This window comes from Eptatretus burgeri, chromosome 10 (genome assembly GCF_056783735.1).
Source record: "Eptatretus burgeri isolate ZD-2024b chromosome 10, Ebu_testis_v1, whole genome shotgun sequence".
NCBI lineage: Eukaryota > Metazoa > Chordata > Myxini > Myxiniformes > Myxinidae > Eptatretus > Eptatretus burgeri.
Window position 1 is genome coordinate 27,072,378 of NC_140970.1, and position 16,917 is coordinate 27,089,294.

At 40.5% G+C, this 16,917-nt stretch overlaps 1 protein-coding gene across 1 annotated transcript in view; it reads right to left on the reverse strand.

The window, feature by feature from the left end:
- The window catches only part of DDX51 (DEAD-box helicase 51), a 50,689-nt gene that overhangs the window by 28,479 nt on the left and 5,293 nt on the right, over positions 1-16,917 (reverse strand). Inside the window, exons 4-10 of the mRNA XM_085897515.1 lie at positions 4,653-5,125; positions 4,217-4,362; positions 3,097-3,241; positions 949-1,094; positions 695-766; positions 228-334; positions 1-102 (exon numbers count right to left, since the gene is read on the reverse strand). The exon at positions 1-102 is cut by the window's left edge and continues 7 nt beyond it. Of these exons, the coding sequence (XP_085753641.1) occupies positions 1-102; positions 228-334; positions 695-766; positions 949-1,094; positions 3,097-3,241; positions 4,217-4,362; positions 4,653-5,125 (1,191 nt within the window). The remainder of the gene's footprint in view (positions 103-227; positions 335-694; positions 767-948; positions 1,095-3,096; positions 3,242-4,216; positions 4,363-4,652; positions 5,126-16,917) is intronic.

Below are 16,917 nucleotides of genomic sequence, written 5' to 3' on the forward strand. Positions count from 1 at the left end.
CGGAGGTGAGCCAATGAGAAATCAGGAGTGTGGGTTAAGTGATCGACGAGACGTCCAGGCGTTGCCACAACAATGTCGGCTTTGCTCCGTGGTTCACTTATCCTGAAATTGACATGAGGTTGTAGTTAGAATAAGGCCTTGCCTTGAGTAAACTCGAGTTACCACAATGAGATCTTCTCAGCTCGTTCCCTGACAAACCGGCAAGGTTAATCGGAAAGATAACTCACATCTGTTTGACCAATGAGCTCTGCTCACGAGAAAATGCCTTCTGACCCGCAACCAGCACAACCTTTAACCCCATCGTTTCCGCATACATGTGGAACACCTTCGCAACCTGACACCAAAGCAATAAAGCAAATGCACATATCACACTCATCTGTTATTCACCGTATTGTGCACCCCTTTGGGAGGGTTCCGGTTTTCCAAACATATCCACTCTGACAAACATCGAGTCAAGAGATCAACAGCTTCGATGAAAGAATAAATCCCACCAGGACCAACCTCAACACGTTTAAAAGGCAACACTGCTGTTGCTGGGATTCAAGCACATCATCTCTGTGAATAAGGTAAGAGGATCACGAAGAACTGAGAAAACGAGCGTGAGTACAAGAAGAATGGATTTAAATATTTGCAATGAAGACCGAGTTCAGACAATGTGAAGGTAAATGGAGATGATGGCAAAGGTAATGGTTACCTGCTGCGCCAGTTCTTTCGTAGGCAGCAAAACCAGTGCACGGACCCGAAGCACCACTCTATGGCACAGTGCCTGTCCACAGTGCGCAGAACAGCAACAATTATTATATTAATGGAACATAACATACAACATAATACATGAGTATGCACAAGCAAATGCACATATCTGCTTCTGTACGCACAGAGCCAACCAACAATAGAGGCCCGGTGATAAAACATCCGCAAAGATGGGGAGAATCAGCAAGGTGAACACACCTGTACAATCGGTAGAACAAAGGCCAGAGTCTTCCCACTTCCCGTGGGAGCAGAGACGCAGATATCGCCAGGCCGATAACCACCTCGGCCCAGCGTGATGCAGTGCGACAGGCCGTTGAGCACGGCGGGAATCACGAGAGACTGCACTGAACACAAGCATGGCAGGTGGAGACGTTTCACCGATCAGGTACGTTCCGAAAGGAAAAAAACAAATAATCCGGGCATGCTCATGCTGGCAAACGTGTTCCGAATGCAAACTTGGTGTAATATAATCAGAGTAAGAAAATGCTTCTTCCATCAGTAAAAAAATATATATATATTCTCACATACAATTATATTTTGAAACTCTTTCATTTGACAAATTTGAAAACGCCATTATGAAATATTTATTTTTAAATAAAGAACGAAAAGCACGAAACCGCAGGAAATCCCAATTGAACTGTGTTGGCTGAGATTGCCCTTCTTATACAAAAGCAAAAAGGTTAGCCAACGAGTTCAACGCAGTAGATATTAAAAACAAAATAAAACGTGCTCGTTGGCTCTGATGAAGGACTAATTGTCGAAACGTCAGCCGTGCCAAGTTTGAAATGTCGTTTAACATACTGTCACATCCCCGCAGCGAGTCTGGGTGCTCCATGGCCTTGATGGTACAAGTGACCAACTAGGACCGGTGAGTCATTAACCCTTCGGGTCTGCCGAGATAGCAGACTATGAGGAAGAGCTGTTTTGTAAAAGGCCAATCACACTGCTGGTACAAACTTGGCTTCCCCACAAAGATGAATGCCCCCTCAAAATAAATGCATGGACATGAGCAACCAAACCAATCATACAACTCCACTTTAATCACACAAGGAGCATTATAATCCGACAACATAGACAAATACAGTAAGGTTTTTTTGGGGGGGGGAGGGGACGAGAGAGGGTGGGAGTGGAAGGTACCGAGTGGGGAGGGGGACCAGGGATCTTGCTTCTGCATCTGAATCCTTTGTGTGGAGCTGCTTTCTCCTTGTTGCACCCAGAAGGTATTTTGGAGATAGAGGGCAAAGGCATTCCACCACACAAATGCTGTGATGCTCATGCAATATCATCCTCAAGGGTCTCGTACGCCCTGCACCAGCCAGGAAGCAGCAATTGTCTGATAGACAAATTGACCAAACCATGCAGTCTCACGAGTGTTTCAAGGCGATCAAAGGTAGCAAGTCACGTGACGTGTAAACGACACTGCCGACAAATCCACGACTCTGGCTCTCGGTATCAAGCGACACAGTGGCGGTAAGCATTCCAATGGAATTCCAAGATCCAGGATTTTAAAGGTGACAATCGTATCAATCTATGTCCCTGAAACTGAGTTTCTCGTGAAGGATCACCAAGTGATAGTGGTGAAAATTCTTCATAATCTGTATATCCGGACAAGGAGGAAGTAGCAATTTTGCGTTCTCCACCCCTCCCCACCTCCCCAGTGTCATTTTCCAACTGCTGCTTGGGAGTTCGATTTCCCCCATGTGTGTTGGATATTGTTGGCACAACATCTGCTTTCAGTCAGCGTATTTCTCAGTCGTGGCCAATTATTGCTGGACCTTTGAGGTTTCTCTCTGATGTGCATCGTAGGAGTGAAAAACCTCTCATGGAACGTTGTGTATCCAGGCCTGCTTTTACAATCGCACGATCCATCGGGAAGACAAACACACCAATCCTTAAACACTTTTTTCCCCCCCACACCTATCACAAGCACAGGCCTCACGAAAACACCATTTAATGAATTATCCGACCTCGTTCACACGTCGGTAGATGCACAGCAACAATGGCCGAGCGCTTCCAAAGAATATGTGTGATCAAAGAACAGCTGAGAATCGATTGTTTTCCATTTATTCACCTCTAAATTGCTGTTTGAAAACTTTGTCACTACAAGATAAAATAGATCATCAACTTGCATTGCATCAAAACTTCCAAAATGGTTCATAAATCCTTTTCATGATGATTGTACCTTGTACAGCAAAGGAATATCAGGTTTAACCATCCATATGGTCAATTTCTTGTTCATGCTCAAACTGATGCCGCCAATCCTCATATGTATGCACATTTCGTCTTTCAATAACTGTACTTGCAATTAATAAATAAATAATAATAATAATAATAATAATACGCAACCTGGAAATAACGAGTGAATCCCGGCATCATGTAGTCGCTGTAGCAGCTTAGGAGTAAGAAAGGCAGGCAGCGGGGTTTGAGTTCCCTTTATTCTCTTCGATATAAGGCAAGGGTTTGCCAGCCAGGCAGGGAGAGGCCGCAAAACCTGCAATGAAGTTGAGGGTGAGTGCTGATGCAAACGCTTTTCTGTTGCTGAAAAAATCACACCTTGAAACAAGAAGGGCACTTGGGAGGGCGCATACCCCCGCCATGTAATGCCTGATCCACGAGAGCATATCAGGCCTATTACATTTTTGAAATATCATGCTGTACAGTACTATATCGTTTTGGGCCCAATCTCTCAATGGTGAAGAATCCCTTAAAAAAATTAAATATTTCTCGTATCCAGATCCGGATTCGGATCTTCACCAAAATCTAATCAATTCGTCCTTATTACACACCCAACCTGTCCACCAAGTTTCATCTGAATCCGTTCACAACTTTTTGAGAAATCGTGCAATATATCATTTTTAGCCCGATCTCTCAATGGTGAAGAATCACTTTTAAAAATCGGGGCAGTCGGATCTGGATCTTCACCAAAATCGAATCAATTCTTCCTTGTCACACATCCAACCTGTCCACAACTTTTTGAGATATCGTACTATATATCGGTTTCGTCCTATCTCTCAATAGTGAAGAATCACTTTAAAAATTCTCGGAGTCAGATCTGGTTCCGGATTCACCAAAATCGAATCGATTTGTCCTCGTCACGCACCCAACCTGTCCCCCAAGTTTCATCCAAATCCGTCCACAACTTTTTGGGATATCGTGCTATATATCGGTTTAGCCCGATCTCTCAATGATGAAGAATCACTTTAAAAAATTATCAGATTCGAATCCGGATCCAGATCTTCACCAAAATTTTATCAGTTTGTCCGTGTCACACACTGAACCTGTCCACAAAATTTCATCCAGATCCGTCCAAACTTTTTGAAATATCCTGTACACAGACAGACAGACAGACAGACAGACAGACAGACAGGGGTGAAAACATGACCTCCTTCACCTTCGGTGGTGGAGGTAACAAAGAGCTATTGCTATCATTGGGGTTGTCAACAGAAGCCAGATACTTTTAGCTAACCTTTTCCACCGATGTCTCTGGAAAGCCACCAAGGACAGTGAAACCGCATTGAACGTTCGACTCCTCGATAAGGGGCTCCTCTCCAGATTGATGGGCGGTCAGCTCCAAAGAACGGTACATCCCAGTGATTTTACCAACTTTGTTTCCTCGGGGAGAAAAACGAAACGTACGACAACATCTGTTGGGTCATTCCACTTCACATGTGTGCAGCACGAACAGACAGATTGGCCCAGTCATGGCATCTGCTCAAACAGAAAATTCACAATTTGATAACACTTTGAACTGTCATTCTGGGACAGCACAGCTGAGGCACCGGTATTGATGAGTGCCGGTTTATAGAGGATGTTTCGGTGTTATGCATTCTCAGTACATTCGATCGCACAAAATAATGTGACGTTTAAATCGAGACAGATGACATCCACATATACGTACTTACTTTCAATCTTTCTCAACCGTTTCTTTTTATCTTGCGTTCTGTTTCTACACTTCTTGTATGTCTCTCCTTTTTGAATCACACTGGTGTCCTTTATCCTCACAGCCTCAGCTCTCTGTGCTTTCTTTGTTGAACCTGAAGTTTTCGCATTTTCTTCCTCCCTCAAAAGTATTGCATCTCTCACCTCAACGTCCCCCTTAGTCTTCAATTTTCTTCTCTTTGTTTTGCCATCACCACGTTTGTCCTCAGACTTCAGCTTCTTTATGGCACTTCCCTCGATTTTCTCTGCAACGCTATCTTCTTGATCCAAGCCCCGTTTTATTCCGCTCTTCGCCTGAGCCCGACTTGCCTGCCCCGGCTCTTTTGAAGACCGGAGCCTCACTTTATGTAGCAGATCCTTAAATCGTGTACTGACCCCATCTTGATCAGGATCTGGTTGCTGGCCTTCACTTGTGCCAGAGTCTTCTCCCAAATACCTGGGAGGATGCAGTTGGAGAAGCAAAGCAGAATCCAAGCAATGAAATATACAAGTCTGACATTACAAGCAGCACACAGCACCCATTAAGCCAGGTGAATTAATCCAACCACCTCTTCCTATGTCCCCCACCCAAATAAATTAGAGGGGGAAAAAAGACAAAAAAAAAGAACATTCAAAAATTTTATACATTTTTAGCTCGCCTGTTCGAAGAACAGAGAGCTATAGCGATACCCCTGGCGTGAGCGTGGAAATGTTAAAGTTTTTGGTGCAAGTTATTTCCTTTCTAATGTTTTTATCTACCACACTATTTTTTACTGATTACAGTATACAAATACATATTGTTACGAATCTGCGCCCGCCGGCGTGCGGACAGCCGCTTTTAGCCGAATCGCGGCCATACGCCCACCGGACGAACAATTTAGTCGCGACTTTCCGGAACAACGCCGAAAACCAGTCACGGGTGTGCTCCAAGCGCACACCACGGCCTAGTCAATATTCTACCCGCGCGCGACAGGGTCAATCGCCGAATTGTCGATATACCTAATTATTCGTGCGGGCAGCCAACCGAGAGACCGTACCTATGCGAGGTCTGCTCGGAAATGAACCGCTTAAGCGGTTCGTTCCGTTCTGGGATAACTGAGCGGGTTATTATCGCGAGACCTCGCTGGACCCGATTCTTTTATCGGCTATCAAAAAGCCGCTATCATTCCGAAATGCAATATGGCGTTTCAACGGGGAAAATGACACGACGAACAGGTTCACATTCAAATAAGCACATTTATTATTTTATACGTATACAAACAATCATGCAATGAATTGGTGAAACACGCATGCAGTTGATTTGTGATGAATGCGGGACGAGACAAAAGACGCGAGCAAGGCAAAGTGCTACAACCATCTATAATTAATCATGTACAGTCACTTAACAGTTTCGCTACTTAACGGGACATGGCGCCACAACTTCCACACAAATAAAAGCAAGGAAAAACCCCCTTAAAGACAAGGGGGTCAGACTGGACCACTTAGGGTCTTTATGTCCAAGGAGCTTGGTTGATTGAAGGAACTCCAAGAGGCTGCCGCAGGTTACCTCCACCCTCGTGGTGACTTGCTTGGGCGTCCCTCTTGGACCCTCTCCAGCTCCTCACCGACTGCGGGGACCCCAGACTCCAGGCTCCAGCGCGGCTGCCCACAACTCTACACTCTCACATGAGCCCAGACCTCCACTCCCCTCTCCACTTGCTTCTCCTCGACGACCCACCACTCGGTTCTCCTCGACGACACACACACTTCGCTGCATTCAGCACTCGCTTTTATCTCCACGGCCCTCGCCCCTCCCCCTCGCCCCCCCCATCCTTCCAGCACGCGCGCGAAGCTTCCAGATGCAGGGCGTTTTCCTCGCCGAATCGGGGCCTTTCTTTTGCCTTTGCCATAGCTTTCGTTTTTTCCGCACGTGTTTGTCGTTGGGGTGAGGGGTGAGGCCGTCGTCCGTTCTCCCCCGATGAATGCCAGGCTTCTCGCAACCGTGCTGAGGTAGAAATGCAGTGGTGGTGTGGTTGGCGTTATGGTGGCGTGGCTGGCATTTTGTGGTGGTCTTCATGGTGGTGTGGCTGGCGTTCATGGTGGTCGTGAGGGTGGTGTGGCTGGCATTTGTGGTGGTAGGGTTGGGCGGTGGTGGTTAAGGTGGTTGTTGTGAAGGCGGCTGTTCGTTGTCTGTAGGGATGTTGGCGGTTGATAAGAAGGTGGTTGTGGTGATGGTGGTTGTTGTGGTTGGTGGCGCTTTGTGGTGGTAGTAATGGCGGTTCGTCCAAAATAACGATAGTAAAAGAAAAACGGCTAACTCAAAGATCACAGCCCGGGTGACACGAATAATTCCCATTAGACAACGGTGGGGAAATCTAACTGAACACGGACTTATCGGCATAACTGAACTAAGGACCTATATGGTGTTCTGCGTATTTCCACAGCCGTAACACTACCCCCTCCCCTTTTTACAGACTCGTCCCGAGTCGTCGAATTTTTGTGTGCCTTCATGTGTAAGTTTCTCCTAGTACGTTTTATCTTCGGATCCCTGAGTGCGACATTTAGTGTATTCGTGTCCCAAAAATAAATAACCTACGGGCTGAGTAACTAACTAACAAACCCACTCATACAGACGACTTAACCAAATTGCCGGAGCTATGACACACATGCAGGGAGAAGCAACTCATTTACAATTTTAACTTAACTTATCCTTATACATTTTACACTAACCATGGCCCAGGACTGATGGACTCTGTGGGAAAAAGGCACATAGCAATGTCAGTCAGTATTTCAGGGTGAGCGCTCTGCAGCTGAAGGTCTTCGGGGCCTGTTCAAAAGGCCCCGTTGTCTGTCACAAAAACCTTTTCAAGTCTTCAGCTGCTGAAGGCAACTCACCCTAACCCGGCGGCTATGCGCCGTGAATATACTGATTATAAGTAGGGTGAATATACTGATTCTGGCTCACTTTCCCCCATGTTAATGAATGGGGGATTCTCAGCGATTCATATTTTTTTTCCCCTAAAAAATAAACCCCCTTTTTATCCCAAGGTATATTTATTTGTCTCCCCTTTTAACCTAGGGGCACTTTTTTTAAATAACCAATGCAATAAGATAAAGATTTGTTCAAGTAGTAATGTAATTTGTTAAAGGTGATTCTAAAGAAATATCTGAAAAATGTAAGTCTCGGGACACTCTTTTTCAAATAACCAATGCATATTGTTTTGCTCACTCATTGAACCCATAAAGATTTGTTCATTCTCAAATTCCTTCAATAGTTTAATTTTCTTTGCACAATAATCCCCATCTAAAATATTTAAAAATAAAACATTTGAATCTTTATATTTTTCAAGATACCCCTTTTCTGCCATACAAATGTATAGGGAGAGCTCTCTGACTCGAGACCCATTAGGACAAAAAAACCTCATACAAATTAATAGGGGAAGCTTTCTGACTCGAGACCCATTAAGACAAAAAAAACCTCATACAAATTAATAGGGGAAGCTTTCTGACTCGAGACCCATTAGAACAAAAAAACCTCATACAAATTAATAGGGAGAACTCTCTGACTCGAAACCCATGAGGATAAAAAGAGGAGAATGATTTTCTCTCCCAACCATTTGGTTGAGAACCAACCAAATGAAGTTGGTCGCTTGTTGTGAAATTAAAACTCAGGATTGTGCTTCTCATCTTATTTAATGAGATAAAATGTCTTTATATTGAGATTTATTAATTATTTTCATGTTCATCAACTGGTCTACAATGGCTGATGCTTCATTAAAACAATTGTTATTTCCAGCCTTTTTACTACCTAACAACAATAACAGTCTATTAACTAATTGCGATGGGTCATTTGGAAGAAAACTAATACCTGAACCAAGGATACTTAAAGCCTGAATAATGTGTTTCTCCTTTAGTACATGGGCCCAGGCATATAATCGGTACCATCTGAGGAAACCAAAATTTAGGGCTACTAAGTTATTGGTAGGGACTATATGATTATTTCAATATGTGATAACCGTTCCAGAAGAGCAGCTTAGTGTATGTATTTTGCATTTTTACCATTCTGAGATATTGACGTTTTGGGGGAAAATCAAAAAAAACAAAAAAAACCAAGGACCACTGGGAGGAAGTGGCAGAGCTGAAGTCCACACAGGAGGAAGCAGACACCCAAATGCTTCTGCATGCTCTGCATGCAGCAGAGGCTGGGTACAAGGCTATGGTAATCACTGCCTAAGATACAGATGTCCTCATGCTGTCTTGCCTTCAATAAGGACATCCCATGCCCCGTGTATCAGAAGTGTGTTATGCAAACCTGCACACGGTTCCGAGACATCGACAAGCTTGCGAGATTGATGGGAGACAGTGTCTGTGCTGCCCTGGTTGGACTGCACATGTTCTCCGGTTGTGATACAGTCAGTGCCTTTGCAGGCCGGGGAAAGATGGGCACCTTGAAGCAAATTAAGTCGGATAAGACTTACCAAGAGGCCTTCAGTCTGCTCGGTCATTCATGGGAAGTATCCACCGAGCTCTTTCAGAAGCTGCAAGAGGTCACCTGCCACATGTACGTGCCGTCTACCAACACCACGAAAGTCAATGAACTCCGACATCAACTCTTCTGTACCAGAAGGGGAGAGATAGAGTCCAGTCAGCTTCCACCATGTGAAGACTGCCTCTTCATGCACGTCCTCCGTGCAAACTACCAGGCTGCTATTTGGAGGCGCTGTCTGCAATGCCAACCCTATGTTCCAAATCCCAAGGGTTGTGGATGGACCACTGATGATGACGGGAAGCTGGCCATCGAGTGGATGCAGGGTTCTCCAGCACCGGATGCAGTGTTGCAACTGCTTTCCTGCAAGTGTGGACGGTCGTGCAAACTCCCAGACTGCACGTGCCTTGCCAATTGCCTGAAGTGCACTGACATGTGCAAGTTGCGAACCTGCAGCAACCAGCCCGCTGATGTTGAGGAAGAGGTTGTAGACCTCGAGGACTCTGATGCAGATAAGTGATGAAGACTAGACTACTGATCCATGGTGTGAATGTTTTGGCACAATCACAATCACAAGGACATTCATGGTTACAAATATGCAAGAGTAAAACATAGTATATAAACATGCCACAGTAGTGTGGTGAAATTTGGGTTATCCGTAAATTTCACATTTTGGACGCTTGTTGGAACTAGGGTAGGGGAAGGGCAATTCCTTTAACTGTGGTAAAAACTTGTAAAATATTCATAAATCTTTTCCTCATACAACATGTGCATGTTGTAGGCTACTGCGGTTCAGTAGCACTACCCAGGGAACTTGTATGACAATATTATAAATTAAAATGTACTGAAAATCACTAATCAGCAACATTTTGATAGGCCCTATTGTTCACCCCTTTCTGCCATAAAACAAATTCTGCCTTCAGGAATGACAGAAAGGATTATTCGGATGGTATAAATAAAGCATTTCAGACATGTATTTGTGGTTTGCAGTTCATTCTAGCCCCATGTGGAAACAGCAATTGCATCATTAGTGAATGTTTCTGAGTTTGCCTTTTCGCTTTCATTATGCGGAGGGTGGGTACATTCCAGAGATGATAACTACCAATAAGCTGCCAGTCTGCAATGGTTATCACATCAAAATATGATCTATATATACACCAATTCAAAAATCATAACTAGGATTGGTTTCCTTAGATGGTACCGACAAGTGGAATTTCTGGCCTGGGCCCATGGACTACTTCTCATTCTTGCTACGTTTACCAAAAAGACTAACCCTATAATCAACAGAGTTCAGCAGATCAATATATACTCTATCATCATTATTTTCCTTATCCAATGGTTTATCAAAATACTTTGATTCATTTCTCACAGTTGAAGCTTGTCTTCCATCTTTTGTGAGAAGAAACATTAATCTGGGGGTTAGTGTAACAGGGTGTTGAGCAGACCCCAAGAACCTTAATTCATCATTAAATATCAATACCTTTTCTTGAACAAGATGAAATATTACTGGTTGTTCTGTTGGAATGAGTCCTGCTTTGGTTTTTGATTCTGCTGAATATTCATTGTTTTGAAGAGCATTCTCAATATAAGCAGGGGGGTGATTAATCTCTTCCAGTTGTTGAAATAATCCTTCATCATCATATTCTCATTCCCATAAATGCTCCAATTCCTCCTCCATCATTTGACTGAAATATTTTATCATTTGAAGTTTTTTAGGAGTATATTCTATTGTGGGAACTGGAGCCTGGTGTTGGCGCAGTGGTTAGGGCAGCGGCTTGGGATCCAAAAGGTCCTGAGTTCAAGCCCCGTTGGGCCACCGAATTAATACACCAGGGGGTTGACTCAGCCTGTCATCCTTCCGAGGTCGGCGAAATGAGTACCAGTATACTGAGCCGGTGTATACCCCGGTTAAAATAGGTGTACCATATCCCTGTGTCGTAAGAGGCGACCAGGGTTGCGTCAGGAAGGGCATCCGGCGTAAAACATGTGCCAAATCACTATGCGGATCATACGGATGATCCGCTGTGGCGACCCCTAACGGGAGCAGCCGAAAGAAGAAGAAGAGATTCTATTGTGGGAACTGTGGAAACATCTATAATTTTTTCTTTGGAAGTTTTTAAAAGTGGTTTTAAAAATTTCTCTTGTTTTCTTTCAAATGCTTCTTCACGAGTTAGTTTCTGTCTGCGTTTCTTCTTTATGTCTTCCTGTTGTTTTAGAACTTTTGAAACCAACTCTTGATGTTCCTTAAATGTTCTTGCTCTTTCTTTCGCATCCATTTATTTATTGGAAAATATCATTTAATATCTCATCTTGTTTCTCAACAATATATTTATATTTTCAGTCATGTGCTTCATGTACAGTGGGGAGAACAAGTATTTGATACACTGCCAATTTTGCAAGTTTTCCCACTTACAAAGCACGTAGGAGGTCTGTAATTTTTATCAAAGGTACACTTCAATTGTGAAGGACGGAATCTAAAACAAAAATCCTGAAAATCACATTGAATGATTTTTAAATAATTAATTTGCATTTTATTGCATGAAATAAGTATTTAATCACCTACCAACCAGTAAGAATTCTGGCTCTCACAGACCTGTTAGTTTTGTCTTGAAGAAGCCCTCCCATTCTCCACTTGTTACCTGTATTAACTGCACCTGTTTGAACTCGTTATCTGCATAAAAGACAGCTGTCCACACTCAATCAATCAGACTCCAACCTCTCCACAATGGGCAAGACTAGAGAACTGTCTAAGGACATCAGGGACAAAATTGTAGACTTGCACAAGGCTGGGATGGGCTACAGGACAATAGGCAAGCAGCTTGGTGAGAAGGCAACAACTGTTGGCGCAATTATTAGAAAATGGACGAAGTTCAAGATAACAGTCAATCTCCCTCAGTCTGGGGCTCCATGAAAGATCTCACCTCGTGGAGCCTCAATGATCATGAGAAAGGTGAGGGATCAGCCCAGAACTACACAGCAGGACCTGATCAATGACCTGAAGAGAGCTGGGACCACAGTATCAAAGAAAACCATAAGTGACACACTACGCTGTCATGGATTAAAATCCTGCAGCGCATGCAAGGTCCCTCTGCTCAAGCCAGCGCATGTCCAGGCCCATCTGAAGTTTGCCAATGACCATCTGGATGATCCAGAGGAGGAATGGGAGAAGGTCATGTGGTCTGATGAGACCAAAATAGAGCTTTTTGGTTTAAACTCCACTCGGCGTGTTTGGAGGAAGAAGAAGGATGAGTACAACCCCAAGAACACCATCCCAACCGTGAAGCATGGAGGTGGAAACATCATTCTTTGGGGATGCTTTTCTGCAAAGGGGACAGGACAACTACACCGTATTGAGGGGAGGATGGATGGGGCCATGTATCGTGAGATCTTGGCCAACAACCTCCTTCGCTCAACAAGAGCATTGAAGATGGGGCGTGGCTGGGTCTTCCAGCATGACAAGGACCGGAAATACACAGCCAGGGCAACTAAGGAGTGGCTCTGTAAGAAGCATCTCAAGGTCCTGGAGTGGCCTAGCCAGTCTCCAGACCTGAACCCAATAGAAAATCTTTGGAGGGAGCTGAAAGTCTGTGTTGCCCAGTGACAGCCCCGAAACCTGAAGGATCTGGAGAAGATCTGTATGGAGGAGTGGGCCAAAATCCCTGCTGCAGTCTGTGCAAACCTGGTTAAGAACTATAGGAAACGTCTGATCTCTGTAATTGCAAACAAAGGTTTCTGTACCAAATATTAAGTTCTGTTTTTCTGATGTATGAAATACTTATTTCATGCAATAAAATGCAAATCACTTATTTAAAAATCATGCATTGTGATTTTCAGGATTTTTTGTTTTAGATTCCGTCTTTCACAGTTGAAGTGTACCTATGATAAAAATTACAGACCACTACGTGCTTTGTAAGTGGGAAAACATGCAAAATCGGCAGTGTATCAAATACTTGTTCTCCGCACTGTAATCCCCAAATTCCTTTTTACTCCATAATGTAGAACAATTATCTCTCCAAAAATTGTTTATATCTATTGAATTTAACTTGAATAAAATAAAAGTATTGGCATTGTTTGTGATGGAACGACAAGGAAGTTGAAAGTATGATTGACTAAGATAAATACAATTACAAGAAGAATGTCTCCCTCTTGTGTAGTAGCTGTCCATTACCGTTTGTTTTCTCTCATTAACACAATCATCAAAGATAACGAGGTTCTTTTTTTATTTATCCAAATCTTGGGGAGACGGTATATCATCCGTATTATCACTAAGAATACAAGTTATCGGTTTTGATTTCTTTTTACATCTCTGTGTATCACAAAATAGTTGTATTATATCTTAAATGTTAAAATCATTTAGGTGTTTTTGAAGTTTAAATAAACAGATTATATCTTCTTTTTGAAGACCAGCATTAAAACTTTGTGAGAGTAGTTGATACTCTGATTGAAAACTCGACTTTGTGAAAATTATCATAATCTAAAAATTTGGGAGTCAGGAGCATCTTCAAAAGAAAGCAGGTTTTTCCACATCCGCTTGAACCAACTATGAGACATCTTAATGAATTTGGGAGATTTTTATGGTTGTTAAATTTTATCTTATTTTCCCAAATGGGTAAAAAATCATTCATTTATATATTTGGAAAACAGGTTATTTAATTTATTATTGGCTTTTTTAGAAACTCTATATTTTATCCTAAGTTCGGGTTTAATTTCAAGATAATCCATTATTTTATTTATACAATATCTTGTGTTGATATTTCCTGAAAATGACAATCGTGAATAATATATAACAACAATCCTTTGAACATTTCTCCAATATGTTCAGTTTCTTCCCTTGTAAGGAAAGGTGTGCTATCACCCTCATACTTTACATTCATTTCTCTAATCAATCTTGTAAAGTATTTCATTTTTGGTGTAAATCTAAAAGAATTATTTTCCTTTTTATATTTTTTATTATCATTAATTAGAAGATAATCACAGAATATACATTGTTTATAGGCTTTTGACTCTGTGTTTAATCCCACTCTATCACACGCAGGACAATTCTCAAATTTGTCATATGGAGAATCAGGGAAGTCGAGCATATTTATAAAGTAAAACTTTACTAAAACTTAAGTTCATCTTCAGAATCATCTATAAAACTATCATAATCTTCAAAATCTTCAGTTGAATATTGACTCGTATTTAATTAGTAGAAACAACATTACCATTGATATCTATATACTTTTTTTCATCACTAGATTCAACTACAAAATTTTTTATATGAAAGGTAATTTTAAAATGATCCTGAACTACTATTGAACGAAATGTCATTTCACCTGATATATTAACATCCTTTATTTCATCAGGATTTACATCTTTAGGGTTGTTGAAAAAAATACAAATTTCTCCTTGCATATTACAGATGGTCTTGTCTTTTCTTTCAAAAACTTCATCCCTAAGGTTTTTATTTTTTGATACTTTTTCTTGTTTCATTGCTTTTTCTAGTTTTGAATATATTACCAGAAGAGATACTTTAATTGATGTTCTTCTCGGTATACTAAAAGCCCTTCCACTGAAGGAAATTGAAGAACTCATTATTTACCATAAATCTTTTTATCCAATAGTTATTATATTTATCTTTGTTGAATTTTACATCCTTGACATATTTCTCAGTATCTTTTACAAATGAAGAGATTGATTGAAACTTGTCTTTTGTGTCTTGAAACATTGTATTTATTAAGTGAAAAAGGTTGGAGGATAAAATGGTTTTAAGCACAGATTCACCTATAAATTAAACGAAATTTTAATCAAGAAAATTTTAGTTAAAGCAAAGTTTTAATATATAAATATGGTGAATACAACGTACTGCGATGTTTGTAATCACGAATATAAACATTATAAAAAACACCTTCGAACCAACAAACACATATTTAATCTATTTCATCAAATATCTCCTCTTGAGTTGGAAAGAAAACATTGTGATATCTGCTCAAAGGATGTTTTGAAGAGTAGTTATAACAATCACCTTCAATCACAAAAACACAAGAAAAATGAGTTTAAAGTAAAGGGAGACTATTATATTGAAAACACTGATGGGGCATTTAAAGAGCATATGAAAATAAGGATTTTTCAATTTGGAGAAACCGGTCCATCATAAATAGCTGAATCAATTGAAATAGTGAAACCTGATGTTGAAAAAGTTATTAAAAAGACATTATAATAAATGAAAACTTTAAAGTTTTATATGGGAGTGAAAATGAATATGAAAAGACAAGATGAAGAAAAAACTCCTTATATGAGAACAGATCTTCATTTTATAACATAATTTCAAGATTTTTTGAATAGTGGGGTTTATGAAGAACTATCAAGACAATAGGAGGATGTTGATAATACAGTGGTAGGAAGTGGATTTAATATTTAAAAAATCATCTTTTTAGAGATACACATTCTAAAATCAAACCCTCTTAAAGCTTCTTCTTATATTGAATTACCAAAATAAATAAAAAAAACTAAAGAAGGCAGTTGTTAATATTAAGAACAATGATAATAAATGTTTTCTCTGGTCTGTTCTTGCTCACTTACATCCACCAAATTGAAATTCAGAGAGAGTAAAACAATATATGAAATATGAGAATACCTTGGACATTAAAGATTTTAAATTCCCAATGCCACTAACAGATATTCCTAAATTTGAGAAAAAGAATAATCTTTCTCTTAATGTATATGGATTAACGGATACAAACAAAGTTCAAATATTAAAAATTTCAAACAAGTATAAAAATAAAGAAACACACATTGATCTTTTATATTTTAGTGTTGGAAATAATTCACATTACACATACATCAATAATTTATCAAGATTAATCTCTTCTCAGGTATTCAGAACAGCAAACAAAATATATCCTTGTAAGCGATGTCTTAATTCATTTCATACAAAAGAACGATTAGAACGAAATTCAAAATATTGTAGTAATCATAAATCAGCTGTAATTACAATGCCTAAACCTGGTGAAAAGATTTCTTTTGAAGATTATAATCAATCTATCATGCACCCATTTGTGATATACGCTGATTTTGAATGTATCCTAAAAAAGATAAATACTGCTTCTCCTAATCCAAAATAATCATATACAAATAAATATCAAAAACATATTCCTTGTGGTTTCTGTTATTATATCAAATCATCTGTTGGAGAAAAGTATAATAAAAACTTGAACATTATAATGGAAAAAAAAGCTTCACAAGAGTTTGTAAAACGATTATAAAAGAATTGTATAAGACTAACTAAATTAATGAAAGAAACAAATGAACCGACAAAATTAACCGAAGAAGAAAAATTAGAATTTAGAAAGAACAATATCTGTCATATTTGTGAGGAGGAAATTGAGGAGTCTAAAGTTAGGGATCATTGTCATCTTACTGGTAAATATAGAGGTCCCGCTCATTCCTGTTGTAATCTTAATTATAAATTTCCTTCTTTTATTCCAGTCTTTCTTCACAACAGCGCCAACTATGATACACATCTATTTATAAATGAACTTTCAAAAACACCAGAGAATATTTCTGCCATAACAAACACAAGTCAAAAGTATTGTTACGAATTTGGGAATTCGATTGCACACAACATTCAGGTTCCTTTAGTCAGCTATGTCGATAAATGCTTGTTCCCGAGATAGCTCACCTTCCATTGTTTAAATGTTCAGAAATCGATTAGATGCACTGCGGATCGATTTAATAGTTAGGGAACGAACAATGGAGACATCCCTCCCCCTCTTCTGCGAAGAGGAAAAAGAATCCTGCCGTCC